The following is a 22,554-nucleotide window of genomic DNA, read 5'->3' as shown; positions in this document are numbered from 1 at the left end:
AGTGTTTTTTCAGAAATTTTTAAGGAACAGGAACCGAACGTCGATTTGTGTTAATTAATGTGAATTCTGTCGTTTAATAAACAACTTAATGCGAAAAATTTAAATATTGTATAATTTTGCGATTTTGACAATAATTTGCCACTACAGGAACTCGACAATCTGATTTATTCTGAAATATTCCGACAATAAAAACTCGATTTGCTGTTTAATATTAATCCATTGTTGAGTGTGATGCTGGTTAAATTTAAATTTCACTAAAAGGACGCGGATTTACTTTGCCATTTTAATTCGATATTAGTTAATAACAATTATTGCCTTGTTTTCTTCAATTAAGATAGGTTCAATGGTCAAAATATGTGCAAGGTTAGGCAAATAGTGGAAGTCCATAGAAAAAAGTAGGTGCTAATTCCTTGATATTTTGCCACATAACCATTTCCTTGTTCGTGATTAATAATTTTGTGATTTTCGCCTTGATTTTATGCACGAATTTCAAAATTCCGACGAATGTACAAACAATTGGTTAAAAATGAAAAACAATGAATTTTTTTTAATTATGTGCTAATGAGTACTTCTATTACCGACGTCAATGAAATACTTAATTTGACTTTTGCCTGTTGCCGTTAATTTTTGGTCACGTGCTTCCGCAGGAAATTAACATGAAAAGTTGTTGTTGAATATTATTGTTTTTTGCATTTTATTGGGGTCGCTTTAACATTTTCACAGAACTGTTAAAAGATTTCGTAAGAAAATTTGCAAAAGTCGTCGTTAAATTTGTGGTTTATTTGATGGTTTTTTTAGCAATAAACCCATTATGTAGTATGTCTTTGATATTTTATGTATTAATTATGGTGTGTTTAATTTTTTTTAATATCTCGCCTTAAACTTTGCCCTCTTACGCATGTGCCTGGAAAATTAGCTGAGCGTTAGCGACGTAAAAAAATTTTTTTGGCCACATTCTAGAACGCATTTTTTTACCGCCAAGGACGGGTTTATCCGAAGCAAAGTGGAAATAAATTTATGCCGGCCTGTGCCTAATATTTTATGCAAATCCGCGACAAAATGTTGCTGAGAGAAACGTAATTGTCTGAGCAACAAACAAACGTTTCTGGGAGCACGGTGCAAATTTGAACAATTTTGCAAGTGGGTCATATCCTCCTAATGAATCAGGATGTCGTATCTTGATTGTATCTATTATGTCTGGGTAGATTCCCATCAACTTGGCCAGACGGATTTATCAAAGTTTTCGTTTATACTCCTAATCTTTGTATATTTTAGTTTTAATTACAGTACAAGGTTAATACGTCTATTTGATGACCCTATTTAATTAATTATGATTATCTATTATAAAAATGTTACTAGTTTTTAGTGGTTTTTTATTTTTAAATTGTGCTACTTATCGAAACACTCATTTTCTGTAATAAAATTTTCCGGAAATGTTTATATTGTTATACATAACTTCATAACTATAGTAATTTGTTAGCTATGAGAAATTGAAGGTAACAATACAATTATACATTCGTCTTTCCTTACATATTTTCTAATTTTCAAGCAAGTATCACAAAAATTTAACAGAATGTTAAAATAACATGAATTTACTATTGTTATCTTATACTTTTTCTATCAAATGATAAGTATAGTCTTCTGAATTGAGCTGCATATAAAACTAGCAACTTTAATTATTAAAAGGATTTTTAATTATTAAATTAACACTTTGTATAATATGTATACAAGTCTATATTTCTTCAAAATTTTTGAGTTACTATGATGAGTTCATTTAAATTTGTAAAACTTTTATGTCGAATTTGGTGACCCCCTATTTTCCTATTGGGTTGATGTCTGGAGATTGGGACTGGCAAGACAAAACATCAATGCTTTAGTCTTTTAACCAATCTGTCACAACTTTGGATTTGTGTTTGGGATGCTTTTCATGTTGAAACACGTTTATTAAGAGCATCATTTCTTCAGTATATGGAAGCAAATTGTTGTTTAATATATCCCAGTACATAAATCAGTCTAAGCCAGAAGAATTGAAGCACCTACGTAGCATAATTGAACCTCCACTATTTTTCACGGTGGGTATAACAAATTTTTGTTTAATTTTGTCTCTGTAGGATGTTTAACATAAGTAGAACCATCATTTTTTTATAAATTAAATTCAGATTCGCCAATAAAAACTTGTCGTCACTGTTCTGTAGTCCAGTGAATGTGATTCTAAACAAGTCAAAATTGGATTCACATTTTTAGTAGAAACCATGATTTTTCTTGTAGGTCTGGGGTGAATCGAATCCCCATTCATCTTCTCACAGACCTTGAACTAATTTCAACAAGTCCCATTTCCCCCAGATTGGCTTTAATTTCAGTTGACGTTAATATTAAATTGTTTTTTGACATTCGAATTATCCAGTTATCTATTTTCTTTCAAGTTTTTCTAGCTCAGACAAAGTTTTTCGTAGCTACCACTTGGCCAGTTCTTCTAAATTTTTTAATAATATGGGAAACGATTGACGCTGAATTATAATTTTTCTTACTGTTTCACTTCGACGAATGATTATACAGTACCAAAAGAGGTTGATCCATCTGAGTCTTGACAGAGACATCACGTACGATAGAGACAGTAAGTCTTCCACCACAGCGTTGACTTCTGCTGTTTCTGTCGAACAAGATGTCTCTCTCTAGATTCAGACGGGTCAAACGTTTTTCCTACTGTAAATTTATAATAAGCAAAAGACCGTTACTAAATAATCAATTTAATTTTATCCTTTGAAACATAAAAAAGTACATAATTTAAAAAAAAAAAATAAAATTAGATCGACCAGTTCCATAGTACACACACCAATAATAGAAAAAACATTAAATATTATAGGTACTGGCATCAAATTCAAGTAGAACAGCTCATATTTTTAATATACTTTGATAAGTTACTATAATTAAGGTCTCTAGTGTATATTTAATATTAAATATTTGATAATTTCTGTCACAAAGCTGTATAGTACTGCTTTTAACAGATTTTGGTTAAGGGATAAAGAAATTTTTGGCGATAGTTCTGAAAAGAAACTTAACTTATGTTAAAGGTGGAAATATTCATTACATACAATAAAACTTAGTTTTCTTAAAATAAGAAATTCACTTAAAAATCATAAATATTCCGTGTTTCTTATGGTTTTATAGACATTACCATAAGCGCATGAACATTTTCACAATATAATCGGAATTGCGTTTTTCCTTTTCCACTCGACTTGCATTAAAATTAATACTAATTAAACGTTAAAGTGAGAGTGTTTCCTATAAAAAGACATCGACCATCGTCCGGATAGTTTTCCTTTCCTTCAAATCATTCAATTAAGCCCGCGACCAGATGCGAACGGATCGCCGTTTGAACTTGCTGGGTTCACAGAACCGGAAATATTTAGTTACTTAAACAAAAAAAAAAAAAAAATGAAACGTGTCTGGGTTATCACATTTTAAGCGATTATCAGAATCCGTAGAATTTTTTAGATCACACTATCGTACGGTGATGATCACGTGTGACAAACAGTACCTTGCACTACTAATTTCGAAATCACTACGGATATTGATAATTAATATTTTCGTTTGCTTATTAATATGCACCAAAAGACAATAGATAATATTGGCTTTGCATAATACTATTCAAGAATGCGGGTTTAATTAAATCTTTTGTTTTTCTGTAAGTGGAACAATTCCGAATAAATTAGAATATTGTTTCAAAAATTAACAAGCTCTAGTTCGAAATACTTTGAATTTTATTAAGTGGGACTTTAATTTTTTTGTCTACACTAGTAATAAATACATTTCTAACAATAATATTCATAGGGACAATATTTATTTCAACATTTTTTTTCAAATTTTATGTGTGCAGAAATATTCTGTTGAGTTTAGTGTTAATGACCCTATTATATACTATTTTACTTTATCTATATGATGTTGCCCCCTATTATACATGGTGGCCCACAAAAAAAAAAACAAAATTTGAGTAACTCAACAGAAATATTTTAGAAAAATACTGTACGAAAAGAGTTTGATCCATCTGAATCCTGAAAGTACAATAGAGACAGTGAGTCCCCACTATGGGATAGACTTCTACTGTCTCTGTCATGCATGATGTCTCTTTAAAAATTCAGATGGGTCAAACGTTTTTCCTACTGCATATGAAAATGTTGACAAAGCTATTCTTGAGTGATTCAATAGTAGCTACTTTTGAAAATAAAATTAAAAATCCTTTCGTCAAACAGAAATAACTTACTTATTTGAATTAAAATAAAAACTTTACATAATATAATACATAATAATAATAATAATAATAATAATAATAATAATATTGATTATATTATGTATTACATATTTTATGTGTTCCAAATGCTATTTTTGAAAAGTAGTGTACATGATAAATACATATTTATGACTTTCTATGTATATATTTTATGTAGTAAGTCAAAGTCTTGATAACTCGAATTTTTTGTGGCAAATTATGGCTCGAGTTATTATAATAATTATTAATTATGCCTTTAAATTGAAATGAGTTATTAATATTTAAAATGAGAAAAAATGAACAGGAATATTAAACACACTGTGTAATATTTTGAAATATTATTGGCTGTTTCTTCTACAACTGTAAGTATTTTAATGAATTAATGTATTTAAAAATTTATCTCAAAAACAAATGCCACTTCCGGTCAAACTGGAAATTGGAAATATTTTAGAAAAATAGATCTTATCATGTTATGGTTGGAACGACAATTTTAGATTAGTTAGATAATTCGCCCTCTCCTTATTTTCTCTCCCTAATTATTGGAGATATTGCCTAAACAGAACATTGTGGACCACCCTGTATATTTCTTATTTTATTTAAGCTATCTTATGCACTAGTTTTCCAATAATTAACAATACCGCTTAGGCAACCTCAGATTCCTAAAACTGCTCGTCATCGTTTTCAACACCAATCAAGTAAGTTATTAAATCATTTGATTATATTAAAATTCAAATTTTTATAAAAACCACACGCTCAATAAATTGTCTGATATCCTTGTGAAAGAAAGTGGGGGACTTAACTAATTAAGACCTTGTGACGAGGAACTGCGTTTTTCGACAAAGACCAAAAAAAAATTAACCAAATGTCAATTTTTGTGGTTATCCCACGTTTGAGGAAAAACTAAAGCGCCTCATGTCACGAATAAATTACATTAAATTTACATAATTTGTAAAAAAATTTTACGTTAATATAAAACGATTTAAAGTCGATTTTTTACAATTATAATTAATTATTTAATGTTTAAATAACCGGATTTATCCTGAACTTTTTCATGGCTTTCAGTTCTTAGTACAGCATATCAAAGGAGAATAAAATTCCTCTTCGGACGGTGTGAAAATTCTGTCATTCCATTTTGAAATAAGAAAGTTGTTGATTTATCTCAAAGAAATTAGCGTACTAAAATGGAAAATATAAAGGTATAATCTATTTGAATGTATATATAAAAATTCGAATCGAATTATCCTAAAGAAAACGAAAATAATTTAATTCTAAAAAAGGAGAAATTAATAAAACCTGGTTTCTACTAAAAATGTGAGTCCAATTTTGACTTGCTTAGGATCACATTCATTGGACTACAGAACAGTGGGAACCAGAAGTTTTTACTGTCAAATCTTAATTTAATTTATAAAAAAATTATGGTTCTACTTAGGTTAAACATCCTACAGAGACAAAATTACACAAATTTGTTATACCCATCGTGGAACATAGTGGAGGTTCAATTATGTATGCTACGTAGATGCTTCAATTCTTCTGGCGTAGGCCCCCTTAGACTGATTTATGAACAGGGATGTATTAAACAACAATTTGCTTTCATATACTGAAGAAATGATGCTCTTAACGAACGTGTTTCAACATGAAAAGCATCCCAAACACAAATCCAAAGTTGTGACAGATTAGTAAAAAAGACCAAAGCATCGATGTTTTGTCTTGTTCGTCTCAATCTCCATACATCAACACAATAGCAAAATAGGGGGTCACCAAATTCGACATAAAAATTTTAATTTCTTATATTTCAAAATTAATAGAAACAATATAATAAGTGTAATAGGTTACTCTTTTATTAATATGTAACATACATATACCATAAACTTTTCAACATGTGAAAATAAAAGTTATTACATTACATACACTAGTTTTACAACAAATAACAATGCTTAAGCAGTCTAAATTTCCTAAAACTGTTGGTCATTGTTTAAAACACCGGTCAAGTAAATTTTATAAATTAAATCACTCGATAATAGTAAAGTTCAAATTTTTATTGAAACCAGAAGCCTAATAAATTGTCCGACATCCTTGTAAAAGAAAGTGGGGATTTAACTAATTAAGACCTTGTCACGAGGAGCTGAGTTTTTCGACAAAAAGTAAAAAAAAAATTATCCAAATGTCAATTTTTGTGGTCGTCACGCATTTTAAAAAAAAATTAAAGCGCCTCGTGTCACGAATAAATTTACATAAATAATAAAAAAATTCAGCAGCTGTCTATATAAAACAATTTAAATTCGATTTTTCATTTTTTTTTTGCAATTATAATTGACTATGTTTTAAATAACTGGATATATCCTGAATTTTTTCGCGGCCTTCGATTCTTCCATTTGTAAAAAAGTTAATCAATATGTTAAATGTATGTAAAATGTTAATGTGTCCGATCACTTGAATTTTTAATGGTTTACATAAAAGTTACTTTTTTAATGGGTATGAATTAACCTGAACTCTAATCTAATGACAACTTTTTACAACGCGACATTTGTTTAAAATTATTGTTCAATGCCAATTCCATATTAAAAAAAAAATGTATGTAACTGTAAGTGTTCATAATTTTTTGAGTTGCATCAGCGGAAAAAAAAACTATATTTTTTATTGAAATTTTAATTTATGTGTAAAGAAAATTGGATTTAAAACGACGACAATTAATAGTTTGAAGTTTGGACTTTTCAATTTGAACAATTTCAGAGAAAACCTTGAAATTTTAGTGCTTTTATTTTATATATAAAAAATCAATTTGTGTGTTTATAAATATTGATACAATTGCACTTTATTTAATACGGGTGCAAACATATTATTTCCATTGCATTTTATCACGACTTCCGACACCAGTTGTTTTTGCTTCATAATAAATTCGTGATGTAATACTCATTTATTGACACCGCATTTTATCTTTATCGTAATTAATTAATTTCCAATTTCCGATTACTAATTTGCGGGCTATTCTGTCGTCAATTAATTATCGCATTTTGTTATTTAATAATAAACAAATTTATGACAAGTTCAATAACATTTGTGATAATATAATTCCTTAACTGTGAACAATATTATCAGCATTGTGTTGATAATAATCATACCACTTTTATAATGAGTGGTACCGAAAATTTTATTTAAAATTAATGATTCGTTTCATAAAATAATATTCCAATAATTTGGCTGATAATAATATTAATGAGCCAGTTTATTTTCGTCCTAATTAAAAGAGACACACGTCAAACACTAATTGTTCATTTGTTGACTACATGTCAGTTTAGCCTGTCAATATCAAGAGGGTATTGTTTACTTAATACAAATATTAGGTTTCGGAAAAAACTATTTTACGATTTTGATTGTTGATTTACTCCAATTTTTGTATCATATTTTAATATTTTTGTACTAAACTGTACATTAATGTTAAATATTTTAGCCATAACTTTTTTATTTAATGTGGAATCTTAAAATAATATTAATTTACTATTGTTGTTTTATACAGTATTATAAAAACTACTATATTCTTATTCTAAAAAATGCTACATAAATTTTTCTGAATTCTGCTAGACAAAAATATAGCAACCTTAATTTTGAAAGGGATTTTTAATGATTAAATCTGTATCATTTAATTGTTATTTAATTAATTAAAAAATGCATGTACAGTGGTGGCCAGAGAAATGGAACACATTACTATTTAATGTTAATTACAAATTTTATTTAATTATTTCCACAATTATCATTTTGTGTAAGAATAATTTCCTACTTGAAAACAAAATAAATGTGCAATGTTGTTCTTCACAGAAATAGCACAGATTTAAAACATGTACAGTAGTGGTCATAATTATAGTAACTTTTTAAACTCTTTTATTTAGTTCGAACTGTTAAAATGATATTACTTCACTATTGTTGCTTTTATAAATAACTACAAAAAACTATAAAGAAGATAATGTGTCTTATTTTAAATTTTTAAATTGGGAAACTCAAAAATTTTAATAGACTAATGTATTCTGTGAATTTGACAAATCGATGGAATAATATTATCCCATCATACATTTCAGTAGTGGTCATAATTATAGGAACTTTTTAAAATGTTTTAGCTAAGGGAGCCTACGCCAGAAGAATTAAAGCATCCCCATAATATAGTTGAATCACCACCATGTTTAAAGAATAAAATTAGATTGACCAATTGTATGGAAGACACAAAAATAAACGTTATAACTAGATACTGGCATCCAATTCATGTATATATGCTATAATTATGGTCACTACTGTATATTATTTGAAAGCTTTTTGATGTTAAACATTAATTGTTCATATAAAGAAGATAATATGTCTTATTTTAAATTTCTAAGTTGAAAAACTCAAAAATTTTAATAGACTAATGTATTCTGTGAATTTGACAAATCGATGGAATAATATTATCCCATCATACATTACAGTAGTGGTCATAATTATAGGAACTTTTTAAAATGTTTTAGCCATAACTCTTTCATTTCATGTGAATTGTTAAAATAATGTTAATTTACTATTGTTGTTTTATAAACTATTATAGAAACTACTGTGTTCTTATTCTATAAAATGCTACATATATTTTTTTGAATTCTGCTGGAAAAAAATATAGCAAGTTTAATTTTAAAAGCTATTTTTAATGATTAAATTATTTAAATCAGTCTAAGGGAGCCTACGCCAGAAGAATTAAAGCATCCCCATAATATAGTTGAATCACCACCATGTTTAAAGAATAAAATTAAATTGACCAATTGTATGGAAGACACAAAAATAAACGTTATAACTAGATACTGGCATCCAATTCATGTATATATGCTATAATTATGGCCACTACTGTATATTATTTGAGTTTTTTGATGCTCTTCCTGATTATCTTACTTAGTTTGTTCCTACAATGTGTTTATAGCATTTTTTTCGATTATAAATGGAGTATTTAAGTGTTATAATTCGTGCAAATTTGCCTTATAAATTCGGAGAAGATGATGTGTGATGAAGTCACACGAATTCGGTCTCGTCTGTTTAAAAGTGGCAATGAATGCATTTGAGACTAACAACGTCAAGGTCTTCCTGAAACCTACACCAACGAAGGAATTAAGCAATATCTCGTGCAAAACCTCGTGCATCATGTTTTGAAATAGGCCAGTCATTAAACTGCCACGAATTAACTATCAGAAAGAGACTCCATGCAATGAATTTTATCAAAAAGATGGACAAATGGATTTCACACAAATTAAAAGAGGTTTTCTTGGAAAACATACTCAAAGACAATCTTCTCTAGTCAATAGAAAAGGCGTTCTGGTTCTTCATGACAACACAAGACATTATGTCACATTAGAGGTTCACAGAAAGCCTCAATATGTTAAATTGAAACCACCATATAGTCCAGAGAGTTTTCCATGTAACTATTATTTATTTTTATCATTGACCAATGTTTTACAATAATAACTGGTTTAATTCTGAAGAGGATTCCAAAACAGTAGTTCATCATTTCTTCTGAATATATTATATATTACAATATTATATTAACGAAAGTTATTTCAAATATGAACATTAAAACCATAAATTATTTTTTCCGGTACCTAATGTGTGTTATTTAAATTAATATATTTAATTAGGCTATTTAAATTAATGATTTGACTGCATTTTTTAACAATTTAATCAACAGTTGCGATCAAACCATATTACGCATTGGCAAATATATTTTAATTTTCGAATATTTCAAAGTCGCTAATTGATTGATATAAAAAAAAAACTAGATTTTAATCATTTATATTCCTCGTCTCGTCAAGTGGAATTTTTTGATTAATGGAGACGGAAATTTTGCCAATTTATTAAACATTCAGCTATAAATTTCACAAACTTAGAACAAATATTTATGAATTTTTTTTATAAAGTATAAAAAGTTGTCCAAAGAAAATATTATTTAGCATTATTATAATTTATAATTAAATAAATACACTTAAAGTTCGTCTTATTTTATTAACCTTATTGAGAACGAAATGTTTGTATAAAATTAAGTTTTATTATTTTTGTGGTTATGCAATTGAATAACAACAAATACCGCTTGTTTTCATCCAAATTTTTCTCTTAAATACAATTTTGCAACCTATTTGCTTAAATATGATGATTAATACGTAGTTTTTGTTATCCATCTTGATTCCATGTCTGTTCATAAATTAACAGAAACACGAAAAATGCTACATTCAATAGAACATTGCATAATTCCTCGATTCTAACCAACAGCCAATGAAACTGCTCGATTATGGCCTGAGGAATATGTCGTTGAGCTTCTATTTGTTTTTATTTTGTTGACATGATTCGCAAATCCTCGAACTTGGATTTCATGTGTGTTTATCAATAATTCATGTTATTAAATTGATAAATCATTCGGTTAGAAACTTGTTTGGGCATCAAGGAGGCTTTATTTTGTTGTTTATAAATAACTTTTTGAATTGCGAAATTTGTTTTATAATTTATGTAGTTTAATATTCAATAATAAAAACTATGAATAATATATTTTAATATAACTAAAAATATCTTAAAAAAAATAAGACTAAGTAACACAAGGTAACATAAGTTAAAACTTACTGTATCATCTATTCAGATTTTTCCAGTAATTTAGTTTTTGGTTCATTCACATTACACTTAACATTTGTGTATTAACTTGTGTACATCATTTGAATCTTTTTGCCCACGCTATTAATGTTTTTTCCCAAATTGTTTTAAAACATTTTTCTGGTTTAAACTGGTGTCTTCAAGTGTTATAATTCGCGTAAATTTGCTTTATGAGTTCTTGAAACCTGTTTCAAAGAAAAAATAAGCCATATCTCGTGCCAAATCCTCGTGCAACATGTTTGGAAATCTGCCAGTTATTAAACTGGGATGAATCAACTATTAAAAAAAGGTTTCATTCAATGAATTTGATCAAAAAGTTGTGCAAATGAAATAAGTAAGAAAAACCAAATTAGGCATTTGACAATTCTCTACTTGCACGCAGTGCAAACGAACCCTTTTATGGGTTCTGAGCAGTGGGTTGAAGCTGGTAAGCCTGGTGGAAGAGTACTTGGCCCAAGAAATAGCTTGATGACTGTATGGTGGCCTGAGTTTGGAATTCTACACATTAACTACTCACAGGAGGTTAAACATTCAATGTACAGGTTGTAAATTAGGCAAGTTCCTGACACACTTAGTCAATAGAAAAGGTATTCTCTTCTTCATGACAAGATCACATGTTTCATCAGAGAGTCAGAGGAAGTTTCAAAATGTTAAGTTCTACCTCTTCCACCACGAAGTCCAGATATTTCTCCATTTATTTTTTACACAAGAACTGTTTAACTGAATTGGAGATGAAAACTGAAGTTGATCTTTCCTTCTGTCCGAAGAACTCATAATTTTCTTCTGACATGCTTTTGTAGAATGTCGTGTAATTATCATTATTTATTAACTTAAAATAAATTAAAATTACCAAAAGTCATTAAGCAAACATAGTGTTTATTGCGTTAATGTGAGAAATGAAACTAAGTAGCAATTAAAACTTTAATTGTTATACACTCAATTTCTGGGAATTAATTATTTTGGGAAAATTTTCAATTAATTTAAACGGTTGTACACAAATTTGAATAAATAGATAAAGGATAATTAAAACTTATTTTAAAAAATTCCGTATTTGAAATCAGTTTTTATAATTTATTTGAAATTAACGTGAATTAAGTTGTCGATAATTTGAATTAATTAATTATCTAATATTTGTCTGTGTAGCACATTAATTAAATTGTTCCTAGGCGGATTATTGTTTTAATTTAATATTTAGTTTATAATAATAAAAATAATAAATATTTTTGATCCCTGCATATAAATGTTTAGTTATAGTTTATCCACTTGTGAATCCAGTTACCACAATTTAAATCAAATTAACGAAATTAATAATTTACTTTAAAATAAAACATTACACATAAATATGAGTAGACACTTTCAACAGTTTATATCTCTGAAGCCAAAAACATTGAGCATCGAGATTGTTACATAAATAGCTGGGTGTATAAAGTGGTGAACAAAGCATATTATTTATAATCCTTTTATTAAATTTTACAATGTTTAATAACAATCATAATTATTTTAGGTCTAGAGTAAATTGTTAATATTTCCTCCTTGATTATTCATTGTTTAATTAATTAATTAAACAAAATGCCAACAGTATAATTTAATGCATATTTCCTAAAAATTATAAAACAGGCATTAAGACCAGTTTTCTTATCTTTAGTGAATTTAAACAATAAATTAACTAAATTTATTATTATTATTTGCAAAGTTTACGATGATAGAATTATAAATTTTTGTTTCCAAACTCTATTAATATAATATATAAATAATTCAATGTTATTTAATGTTGTTTATTACTTTAAAATTGTATTGTCATTTAAAGTATTTAGAAATACATATAATATTCAACTGAAATGCAAATAAGCATGTAATGTTGTTGTTAAAGAAATGTCATCAATGCAAAATAAATAATATTATAATATGAAAACATTGTTTTTTTATATAAAAATAGTTAGCTTTTACGTGTACCACTAAGTTTTTTAATGATTTTGATCATTAAAGTAAATTAATTAACATTTATAATAAACAATTATGTTTTGTACATATGTGTAAGTGTTTAGATTATAAATAATTTTGTATATGTAATTAATTGGTTATAAAATTTGAACAATGTCGTCATTGTTTAATGATCTATGTCATTAAAATAAATAATGTTTTTTTATTATTGTATTATTCTATTTTTATTTCTTTTCTAATAAGGATATTAAAGCAACAAATTATTTTTATCATATTTAAATATAAATGTACTCTCAATTAGGAGTAAACTGAATAATAAAAATTTGGTGATACCAAATATATAATTGGTTTCCATATACGTAAACAAAAAGTATTTATATATATTAACTTATTTATTATTTTAATTAAGAAAAACTGGGAATTTGCATATTTTATTGGAGTGACGTCGCACCAGGGGGGGACAGGGAGGCACTCTATATTACAATTGTGTATTTTATTAAATATTTCTTCCTTTATACATTTAAAAATTATAAAAAAAATCTGCAAATAATAAGAGAATATTTCTTCGTCAGATTGACAACAGTAGAACACTTCTTCAAGTGCCAATCTCATTTATGATTAAAATTTAATTTACGGTCATATTTTTCCCACCGCAATGACGTCTATACGCCTTCCATTCAATTATTTTTATTTATTTTACGACACTATATGACATTTATGTTGTTTCAAACCGAATATCTTATAAATATTTGTTAATAATTGTCATTATCTCATCTTTATTATATTTACTATTTTGTTAAATTTTGAATAATTTTCCTTGTGTGTGGATGAAATATTTAGGAAAATATTTGCCAAATTTTAAATGTGTGTAATAACTTGTTTGTGATAAATTTGAATAAATTTATTAAAATAATAACATTCCTGGTAAATTTCGAAATAATTAATAATTAATTAATATTCTTTTTCCTTCTCAGTTAATAATACTTTTGTTAAATAACAAATTTGGTAATTTTGACATAGTTACTTAGGAAAAATAATATTTTCCATATTTCGTAGACCAAACTATTAAATATCCCGAAATTTGCCAGAAATATCTTAGCTATGTTAAATATCTTAAAGACAGGTTCAATTGTCACCATTGGTCAAAAGAAAATTGAACAATTTGACCCACTACGACAAAACATATTTAAACTACGAATATATTTTTTATTTAGAAAGTTTTTTTCCTTTTTAAGTCACCGTTTAAAAATTAAAAGTCATACAACAATTGCTATTTATTTGGAAAATGAAACAACACAACCGTCTCATAGTATTGTAAAAAAAAAACAATAATAATTGTGTTGGAGGCGTATAGACGTCACAGTCACAGATAAAATATTGTACTGTACAATAAAAATTTTACTTCTGCAAATGATTTCAATAAGCACTCCATTGCTTTGTACATTTTTTTTCTTTGGATGAATTGAAAACACTCAGTACTAACATCCAAAATCAACTGGTTTGGGACACTCTGTATATGGCTTTTAATATTAATTAAAAAAATCAGGTACAGAGGTAGCTATAGAAATGGCACACATTACTATTTAATGTTAATTACAAATGTTATTTAATTATTTCCACAATAATTATCATTTTGTATCTAAATAAGAATAATTTCCTACTTGAAAACAAAATAAATGTGCTGTGTGACTGGTCACAGAAATAGCACAGATTAAAAATATGTACAGTAGTGGTCATAATTATAGTAACTTTTTTAACTCTTTTATTTAGTTCGAACTGCTAAAATAATATTAATTCATTATTATTGTTTAAAACTTTTATAAATAACTAAAAAACTATAAAGAAGATAATATGTCTTATTTTAAATTTCTAAATTGAGAAACTTAAAAATTTTAATAGACTGATGTATTCTATGAATTTGACAAATCAATGGAATAATATTATTCCATCATACATTACAGTAGTGGTCATAATTATAGGAGCTTTTTAAAATGTTAAATATTTTAGCCATAACATATTAATTTACTTTGTTGTTTTATAAAGTATTATAGAAACTACTATATTCTTATTCTATAAAATGCTACATATATTTTTTTGAATTCTGCTGGACAAAAATATAGTAACTTTAATTTTAAAAGCTATTTTTAATGATTAAATTATTTAAATCAGTCTAAGGGAGCCTACGCCAGAAGAATTAAAGCATCCCCATAATATAGTTGAATCACCACCATGTTTAAAGAATAAAATTAAATAGACCAATTGTATGGAAGACACAAAAATAAACGTTATAACTAGATACAGGCATCCAATTCATGTATATATGCTATAATTATGGTCACTACTGTATATTATTTGAAAGCTTTTTGATGTTAAACATTAATTGTTCATATAAAGAAGATAATATGTCTTATTTTAAATTTCTAAATTGAAAAACTCAAAATTTTAATAGACTAATGTATTCTGTGAATTTGACAAATCGATGGAATAATATTATCCCATCATACATTACAGTAGTGGTCATAATTATAGGAACTTTTTAAAATGTTTTAGCCATAACTCTTTCATTTCATGTGAATTGTTAAAATAATGTTAATTTACTATTGCTGTTTTATATAATTTTGAAACGAATTTTTAATGATTAAATCTGTGTTATTTAATTTAACATTAACACTTTGTAATAGTATCATTTTTGTTTTATAATTTTGGGTCCAGTGAATGTGATCCTAAGCAAGTCAAAATAATACTTTCACATTTTTAATAGAAACTATCTTCTCACAGACCTTGAATTAATTTTAGCAAGTCCCATTTCCTCCAGGGTGGTTTTAATATCAGTTGAAGAAGTTTGAATTGTTTTTTTGACTTTGGCCAGTTCCTCTAAATTTTTTAATAATACGGAAAACGATTATTAAAATATTTAAAAAAAACGACTTATTTCTCTCGGCATTGATAACGCCGAATTATTATTTTTTTTTTACAGTTTCACTTCGACCAATGATTAAATAATTCATTTAAATTTACAGAGAGCAATGAAAGACCATAAATTAAAAAGTTGCCATAATTTTGTTTATTGGAACACAACAACCAGCATCTAGTTCAAGTAGTACTCATATTTTTTATATATTTCAATAAGTTCCCATAATTGTGGACACCACTGTACTTTTGAATACGCTATTTAATTAATTAATTAATTAATTTGTGAATTTAAAGTAATGTCTTCGTCGCGTGTAGAATATTGACATATATTTTTTATACTGACTGGATAAAATTATAATTAAACAAAAAATTAATTAATTTTAAATTTTGTGCTATTTTTCTGTGTTTAAAATATTGATTAATTTCCAACTTTGTGAGTTAATATGTGTATACCACCCCCACAGTGTCAATCTATTTTAGTACGCCCACCCTAATTTTATGGCAACAGGAAATACCACGTATAGTGATGGACAAAAATAAGTGAATTTCAGGCCTCAGGTCAAGACACAGTCAGGGTAAAAATTCTTGCCCCATCCACCCGTCAGGCAGACAGCGACGGCGAAGGGGTCGAAATGCAACGTCAAAATTAAAATAAACGTCTACAATAACAAGAGAGCGCGGCACAAATTGGCTAATGCACGACGCGACGGTGGCTCGGTTCCGCGTCGACCAATCAAAACGCTCCATTATGGCCTGACTCTGTCCGCGTTCAAACGAAACGGCTCCGCATTGATTTCGAATTGCCCGGGTACATTTTGCGCCCCCCCGCGCCCCACACTGAACGCTCCTCGAACGTTCAACCGAAACGTAAACCCGAACGTCGCGTACGTCGAGTTAAAGTGCCGACGAGAAAAGCGCGGGCCCGTTCAAAGTGTGAACAGTTCGCCCCACCACCGCGTGCCGGTGCTATAATCGCCCAGGTATCGTCATCCAAACGTCATCCTACGGTTTATATAAAAGTGATTTTGCGATACGGTCCGCGAGTTCGACATCGCAGCAGTCGATCGACGGTGTTTTGGTTTGCGTAGCCACGATCTGGTGCCGTCCCGTTCCGTACCACAGACGACGCGTCCGCCGAACGGCCGATAATAAAATAACTTCAGTTGGTTTTGACGTTTGGCCGAGTCGCGTGTGGGTGCCTGTGACCGCAGACTTTTTCCTCGCATTTCGACCGACTGCGACGACGGACGTTTTCGAATGCTATTGCTGGGTGAAAACGGACATTCCAACAACATGAACACGTATCCGGAGAACTTCAACTCGTCCCTAGAAAACAGCAGGTTAGTCCCCAAACATCAGCACCAACTTGACCATTCATATTCAACGTTTTTTTGCCGTTGCTCAGGTGAAAGCTTGTGAATGCACCTCTCGTGGGTATTATGCAATTTTTTCTTTTAGTAAGTGTGTCAAAAATTATAAACAAAAACAGTTTCGGTTTCGTCCACACAGACGCAAACGGTCGTTTTACAACAATTTTGTGGCCCTCACAAGTTGGGCACTCGTCTAGACGGTGATATAATAACCGTGGGGCCAAAACATGGAATCAATTGAAGGCTCTTCTTAGGGCTTAAATGTGTTTCAAGGTCAATGTGACTTTTTCTTCCACCAACATAGTGATGAAAGGTACCAATTTTTTAAATAATGGTACTGGCTACACGTTTTCTCTAAATTCTGACCAACATTTCTATTAGATGTGAGAGTAAGGTGGATAACCTCATTTCAAAATTTTCACCTGACCATCGGATGCCGATGCGCAATCATTTTTCACTTTTATTCGACGATTGTTTCGTAAACAAATTTGCCCAGTTGTACAAAACAATTGTTGGTCTGTATCTCCCTCAAGTTCCACGTTGAAAGGAACGTTTGGATGACGAAAGCCACAACGACTTAAATAGATGACACTTTTGTATGCTACATGTATTCTTATTAATATTTACAGTATCATTCATACCCTACTTACTTAAAAGAATTCACCTCAAGGTTACAAATATTTTATATACACACGTATGTGTTTGTATATACGGGGACGCCCCAAAAACGCCAATGAATTTTATCATGAAAAGTGACAGTTATGCTACAATTATTATATAGTTGCTGGCTGTGTTTGTAGTTTGAAGGTTTATCTCAATAAATCGATAAAAAATGACGACACACTTTCTCAAGAACGTGAAAAATAACATCTGCTTATTTATATCTGTTGTATTGATTTGTGCAAAATTCGTAAAATTGATTTTTTTGACAAATTTCTTATTTTAATTGAAATTCTCGTACAATTACAAATGATATGTTTCCAGGAAAAGTTGGTTAATCACGAATATTTGCTTAAAAGATAGATATTTCCTGTGTTATCAGCATTTTATAATAATGCTTAATTATTATTTATAAGTAATAATAAAAAACGATCAAAATAATTCATTTTTATTCATGTTATATTCAGTTTATGTAAATGTAAGCGATGTTTTTAAAGTGCTTAAAATATTATTCAATTGTTGGTTTATTAAAATTTTATTACCGTTTTTGCATAATTGATTTAATAATGTGTCCGTGTTATATTTAAGGAAATAAGGAAAATTTTCATTTACAACATTTATATTTTATTTATAATTAAAACAGCTTAAAAATATTTTCAAACTTTCCAACAATCAAATTTTTGTTAATTTATTGATATTTTTACGTAATTTATCTATTCAAAATATTTACATATCATTATTTATTTTTAATGAAAAAATCAACAATTATAATTTTTTCTACCAAATAAATTACGTTTGTTAAAATTACGAATAGTGTACAAAGTTTTTTAAGGTAAATTTTGGTCTATATTTAAAGAAAAAGTCTAAAATTTTCATTTACAATATTTATATTTTATGTATAAGTAAATTATAATTAAAAAAGCTTAGAAATATTTTCAAACTTTCCAACAACCAAATTTTAATTATTTTTATTGGTATTTTTACGTAATTTATTTATTAAAAAATATTTACATATCGATATTATTTATTTTTAATGAAAAAATCAACAATTATAATTTTTTACCAAATAAATTAAGTTTGTTAAAATTAAGAATAATGTACAAAGTTGTTTTAAAGTAAACTTTGGTCTATTTTAAATATTTTTAAAACTGGTCAAACAAATTTTACAGCCAACTTTTGGTAATATATACCCATTTTTACACAATTTATTTAATAATTAATTTGTCATAATTTAGGAAGTAGTAAATTAAATGTAATTGTCAGTAAGTAACATTCTATTCTCGAAATTAGCGAACTAAAAATTGTATATTGATTTAATTATGTAATTAAATTGCATTTTCATTAATTAGTTTGCCACACAAAAAAATATACTGTAACAATGCTTTAAAAATTTTATTTTCATTATTTAGTTTGTCTAAAAAATATGTTAAAAAATCTTCTGCCAGTTTTAATTGACCATTCTTTGTTAAATTTGTTACATTAAAAAGAATTTAAAAAAGAAATATATTTTTTCCAATCTTTATTGACAAAACAAAATTTTAAACTAAATTAGGCTTTAAATTGCATTAAAATTATTAAAGAAAAAATTTCATCTTCTTTGTTTAATTTGTTACAATCAAAAGAATAATTTAAAATGTATTTTTTCCAATCTATTCTAAAAAATAAATGAATATTGAATTTTGAACATAAAATTTTAAAGGGCATTAAAATAATGATTAAATTAAACAGAAGAAATTTGTCATTTTCATTAATTAATTTGTCACAAATTAAAAATATAAAAAAAAATCTTTCAACACATGTTATAATTAATAATAATATAATTACTACTTTATTCTTAAAACAAATGAATTCAAAAAGGAATATTTAAATTTAAAAAGGAAAAATTTAATTTATTTTTGTTTCAATAAATTAAAAAATCTTTTATCAGTTTTAAATGACCATATAACAACTACTTTAACAGGAACATTTAAATTTTAAACAATGGTTTTAAATGACATTAAAATTATGGACATTTAAATTTAAAATTTACTCCATTCTTAAAATTATTATTAAGGTTTTAAATGAAATAATCATTTATATTAATTAATTTGTAATGGAAAAAGATTATTTTCAAAAAACATTAACATAACTGGTCAAACGTCACAACAACTCTGTTCTTAAAATGAATGGACTTTGGAATAATTCTTACGCGGAAGTTCAGCCATTAAAATAATCGTACATTTAAATTATACAAAATACGCAACGCATTAATAGATAAAGTAATTAATTCCCATTAATTAATTTGCTTAAACGTTTTTTGCACCTTTTACTACTTCAACTTCGTTACCAGTGTGTTGACAACGGAAAACTTTACAATGGTCGTGCTCGTCGAAGAAAAAAAAAAAAATAGTTGATGCTGTTTCGACCGTCACATAAATAATTCCGTGCATTTATTTTGCAAAAATATCACGTAACTCTTGTTTACCAATAACAAACGTACACATACATATCTGACCCGACTCTAGTTAGTACGTCTGTCAGAATTTTGCGTAAGTTTTCGTTCTGCGACTGCGACCGGTATTTCTAGCGTTTCGAAATGTTTTTACCCGTTCTGCCTGTCTGATTTTATGTATCATCGAAGGTGAACGTTGGTTGCATAAAGAAAAAAATTCATGCGTTGCTCAATACTACGTTTAATCATTGGAATTGATATTGAGAATCGCCTGGCATTGAAACGAACGTCTAAATGCACCTCGGCCACACTTTGTACGGAAGCATTTCGACAATGGGTCAAAATCGTCAGCGTGTGTCTGGTGAAATGTGCTGAAACCTTAAAATCCAGCCAAAACGATTGTTTTGACAATTAGTACTGTGCTTAGGTAATTGTTTCATAACGGTCCAAAGGTTACTCGAATTCTTCAGTATATGCACGATAACGTTGCCACACACAGTACACCTTGCAAAATTAAAATAGACTAACTAAATGATTCAATCGTTTTCGTATTAAAAAAAAAATGTTTGACGGGTTAGCTTTGGCACTGGCTTTGATATAAAACGGTGGGTGGTATATAAATAAGCACACCATCAGTACTATGATGTGTGATGACTAAGTTCGGGCTCAGACTTCCAGGAAAATGAGTTGAGGACCACCTCCAGTAAACACCTCCAGTTCGTTAAACCATAACCAATAATAAAACACCCGAGCTGTTATTAAACAAAGCTTGTTTTTGTTACAGAAACTGCCTGCGCAGGATCGCGAGGAACGACGACAAAGAGTTCTCGCACCAGAGCATCCTCAACGTGATGGAGACGTTCGTCAAAACGGTGAACACGATGGACGAAACCATCCTGGTGCCGTGCAGGCTGATGGACCTCAAGGTGGGCGACGAGAACGACCCCTCGCTGGCCGAGAACCAGAAGAAGCACGGCAAAAAGGAGACGGTGCAGGACCTGTTGAACGCCACCGACCTGTTCGAGATCTACAACATGCTGAACAGCGTCAAGGACGGCCTGCTGTGGGGCGGCGAGAGCACGAACGTCGCGGAACCGACGGCCAGCGTCGCCGCCGTGAACGCGGCGCCCGCCAAGAAGGGTCACGTACGTCGGCCGTCCACGGTGTCGGTCACCTCGACCAACTCGTCGGCTTCGACGATATCCGATTCGGAGTCGGATGCGGGAAGCACCAACGAGAACGACTCCGGGATTGAGGAGTCGACGCAGGAGTTCGTCGAGGAGTCGACCCAGAAGGTGGCGACCGACTTTCGCAGACACCTGCACGGTCTGACCAAGTCTCTTAAGCAGATGACGGAGGCGGCTCACTACTTAACATGGCGTTATCAGCATGATATTGGAGGACCTGTGTAATCCCTAATGTTGTGATCAAATTTGTTATATTTATATATCCGTTGAATCTTTTCAATATTCTACGACTGTGAGTGTATGAGATGGATGGATGCGTGGAGGTGTGATATAAGTTTTTTTGAAAAGTGATAAAAGTTAGGCTATTGTTTGTTTTGCTCATTCTTTTTTCGTTGTAATTATTCTATTTATTTTAGTGAGATAATGTATTTTACCTATAAATAAATATATTATTTATAATGTTTATTTCGTCTCCTTTTAATTTGGGCATATTTTATCTATAATAGATATAAACCACAACACCTAGGTACCTTTCAAGTTAGTTATACCAATCTGCTGAGTGAGAGAACTTCAAAGGTATCTAAGTGCTGCTATGGCATTCTTATTACTTTATGACGTCTACTTGATAACATTTATAAACACCATAAAACTTTCAATTGTGTTAATGAGCATTTCTAAAGTATTTAATTGCCAATTGTATACGCATTAGTTTTCACGAATAACATCTAAAACGTAACATATTTTATATGTATTGAGAAATTTTAAAATGATATTTTCTAAAATTTGTTTTACCCATAAATATATTTATTATTTTATAAAGTTTGCCTTGTCTCTTTTTTTTTCCTTGGTACCATCTATCTATACAGGAACTTGTGTAAGTAAAAATTTTTGGGATGGGTTCATCTATCTGTCCGAAGGTGAGTATTTGAATAATTTGTTGAAGGAAAATGTTGATTATTCAAATTTTGATCTGGCTTAAGCGTTTAATTAATCTAATCGTTTTCACTTAAGGGTATATTAATACAATCTTAACAAATGAACAGACAGAACGTGACTAATGCCATGTGATCATGAGCCTAATCAAGATTTCACCTAATTTATATGTAGATTTCATAAACAAAACATAAACTAATTGCCCAATAACTATCA

General features: G+C 29.0%; 1 protein-coding gene across 1 annotated transcript; it reads left to right on the top strand.

Moving 5' to 3' along the window:
* Positions 1-16,709: 16,709 nt before the first annotated feature.
* On the top strand, positions 16,710-22,227 carry LOC109608353 (mid1-interacting protein 1-like). The gene is made up of 2 exons (XM_020024777.2): positions 16,710-17,097; positions 21,003-22,227. Exons 1-2 carry the CDS (start codon positions 17,015-17,017, stop codon positions 21,628-21,630), a joined length of 711 nt encoding a protein of 236 aa, XP_019880336.1. The 5' UTR covers positions 16,710-17,014; the 3' UTR covers positions 21,631-22,227.
* Positions 22,228-22,554: the final 327 nt, after the last annotated feature.

The sequence above is a fragment of the Aethina tumida genome, chromosome 1 (genome assembly GCF_024364675.1).
Source record: "Aethina tumida isolate Nest 87 chromosome 1, icAetTumi1.1, whole genome shotgun sequence".
Classification (NCBI taxonomy): Eukaryota; Metazoa; Arthropoda; class Insecta; order Coleoptera; family Nitidulidae; genus Aethina; species Aethina tumida.
The sequence above is the reverse complement of the archived record's forward strand: the minus strand, read 5'-3'. Positions and strand labels throughout refer to the sequence as shown.

Coding starts and splice junctions, on each gene's coding strand:
- LOC109608353 (XM_020024777.2), top strand. CDS start 17,015: ATGCTATTGCTGGGTGAAAACGGACATTCCAACAACATGAACACGTAT. Junction 17,098..21,002: donor TCGTCCCTAGAAAACAGCAG/GTTAGTCCCCAA, acceptor TTTTTGTTACAG/AAACTGCCTGCGCAGGATCG.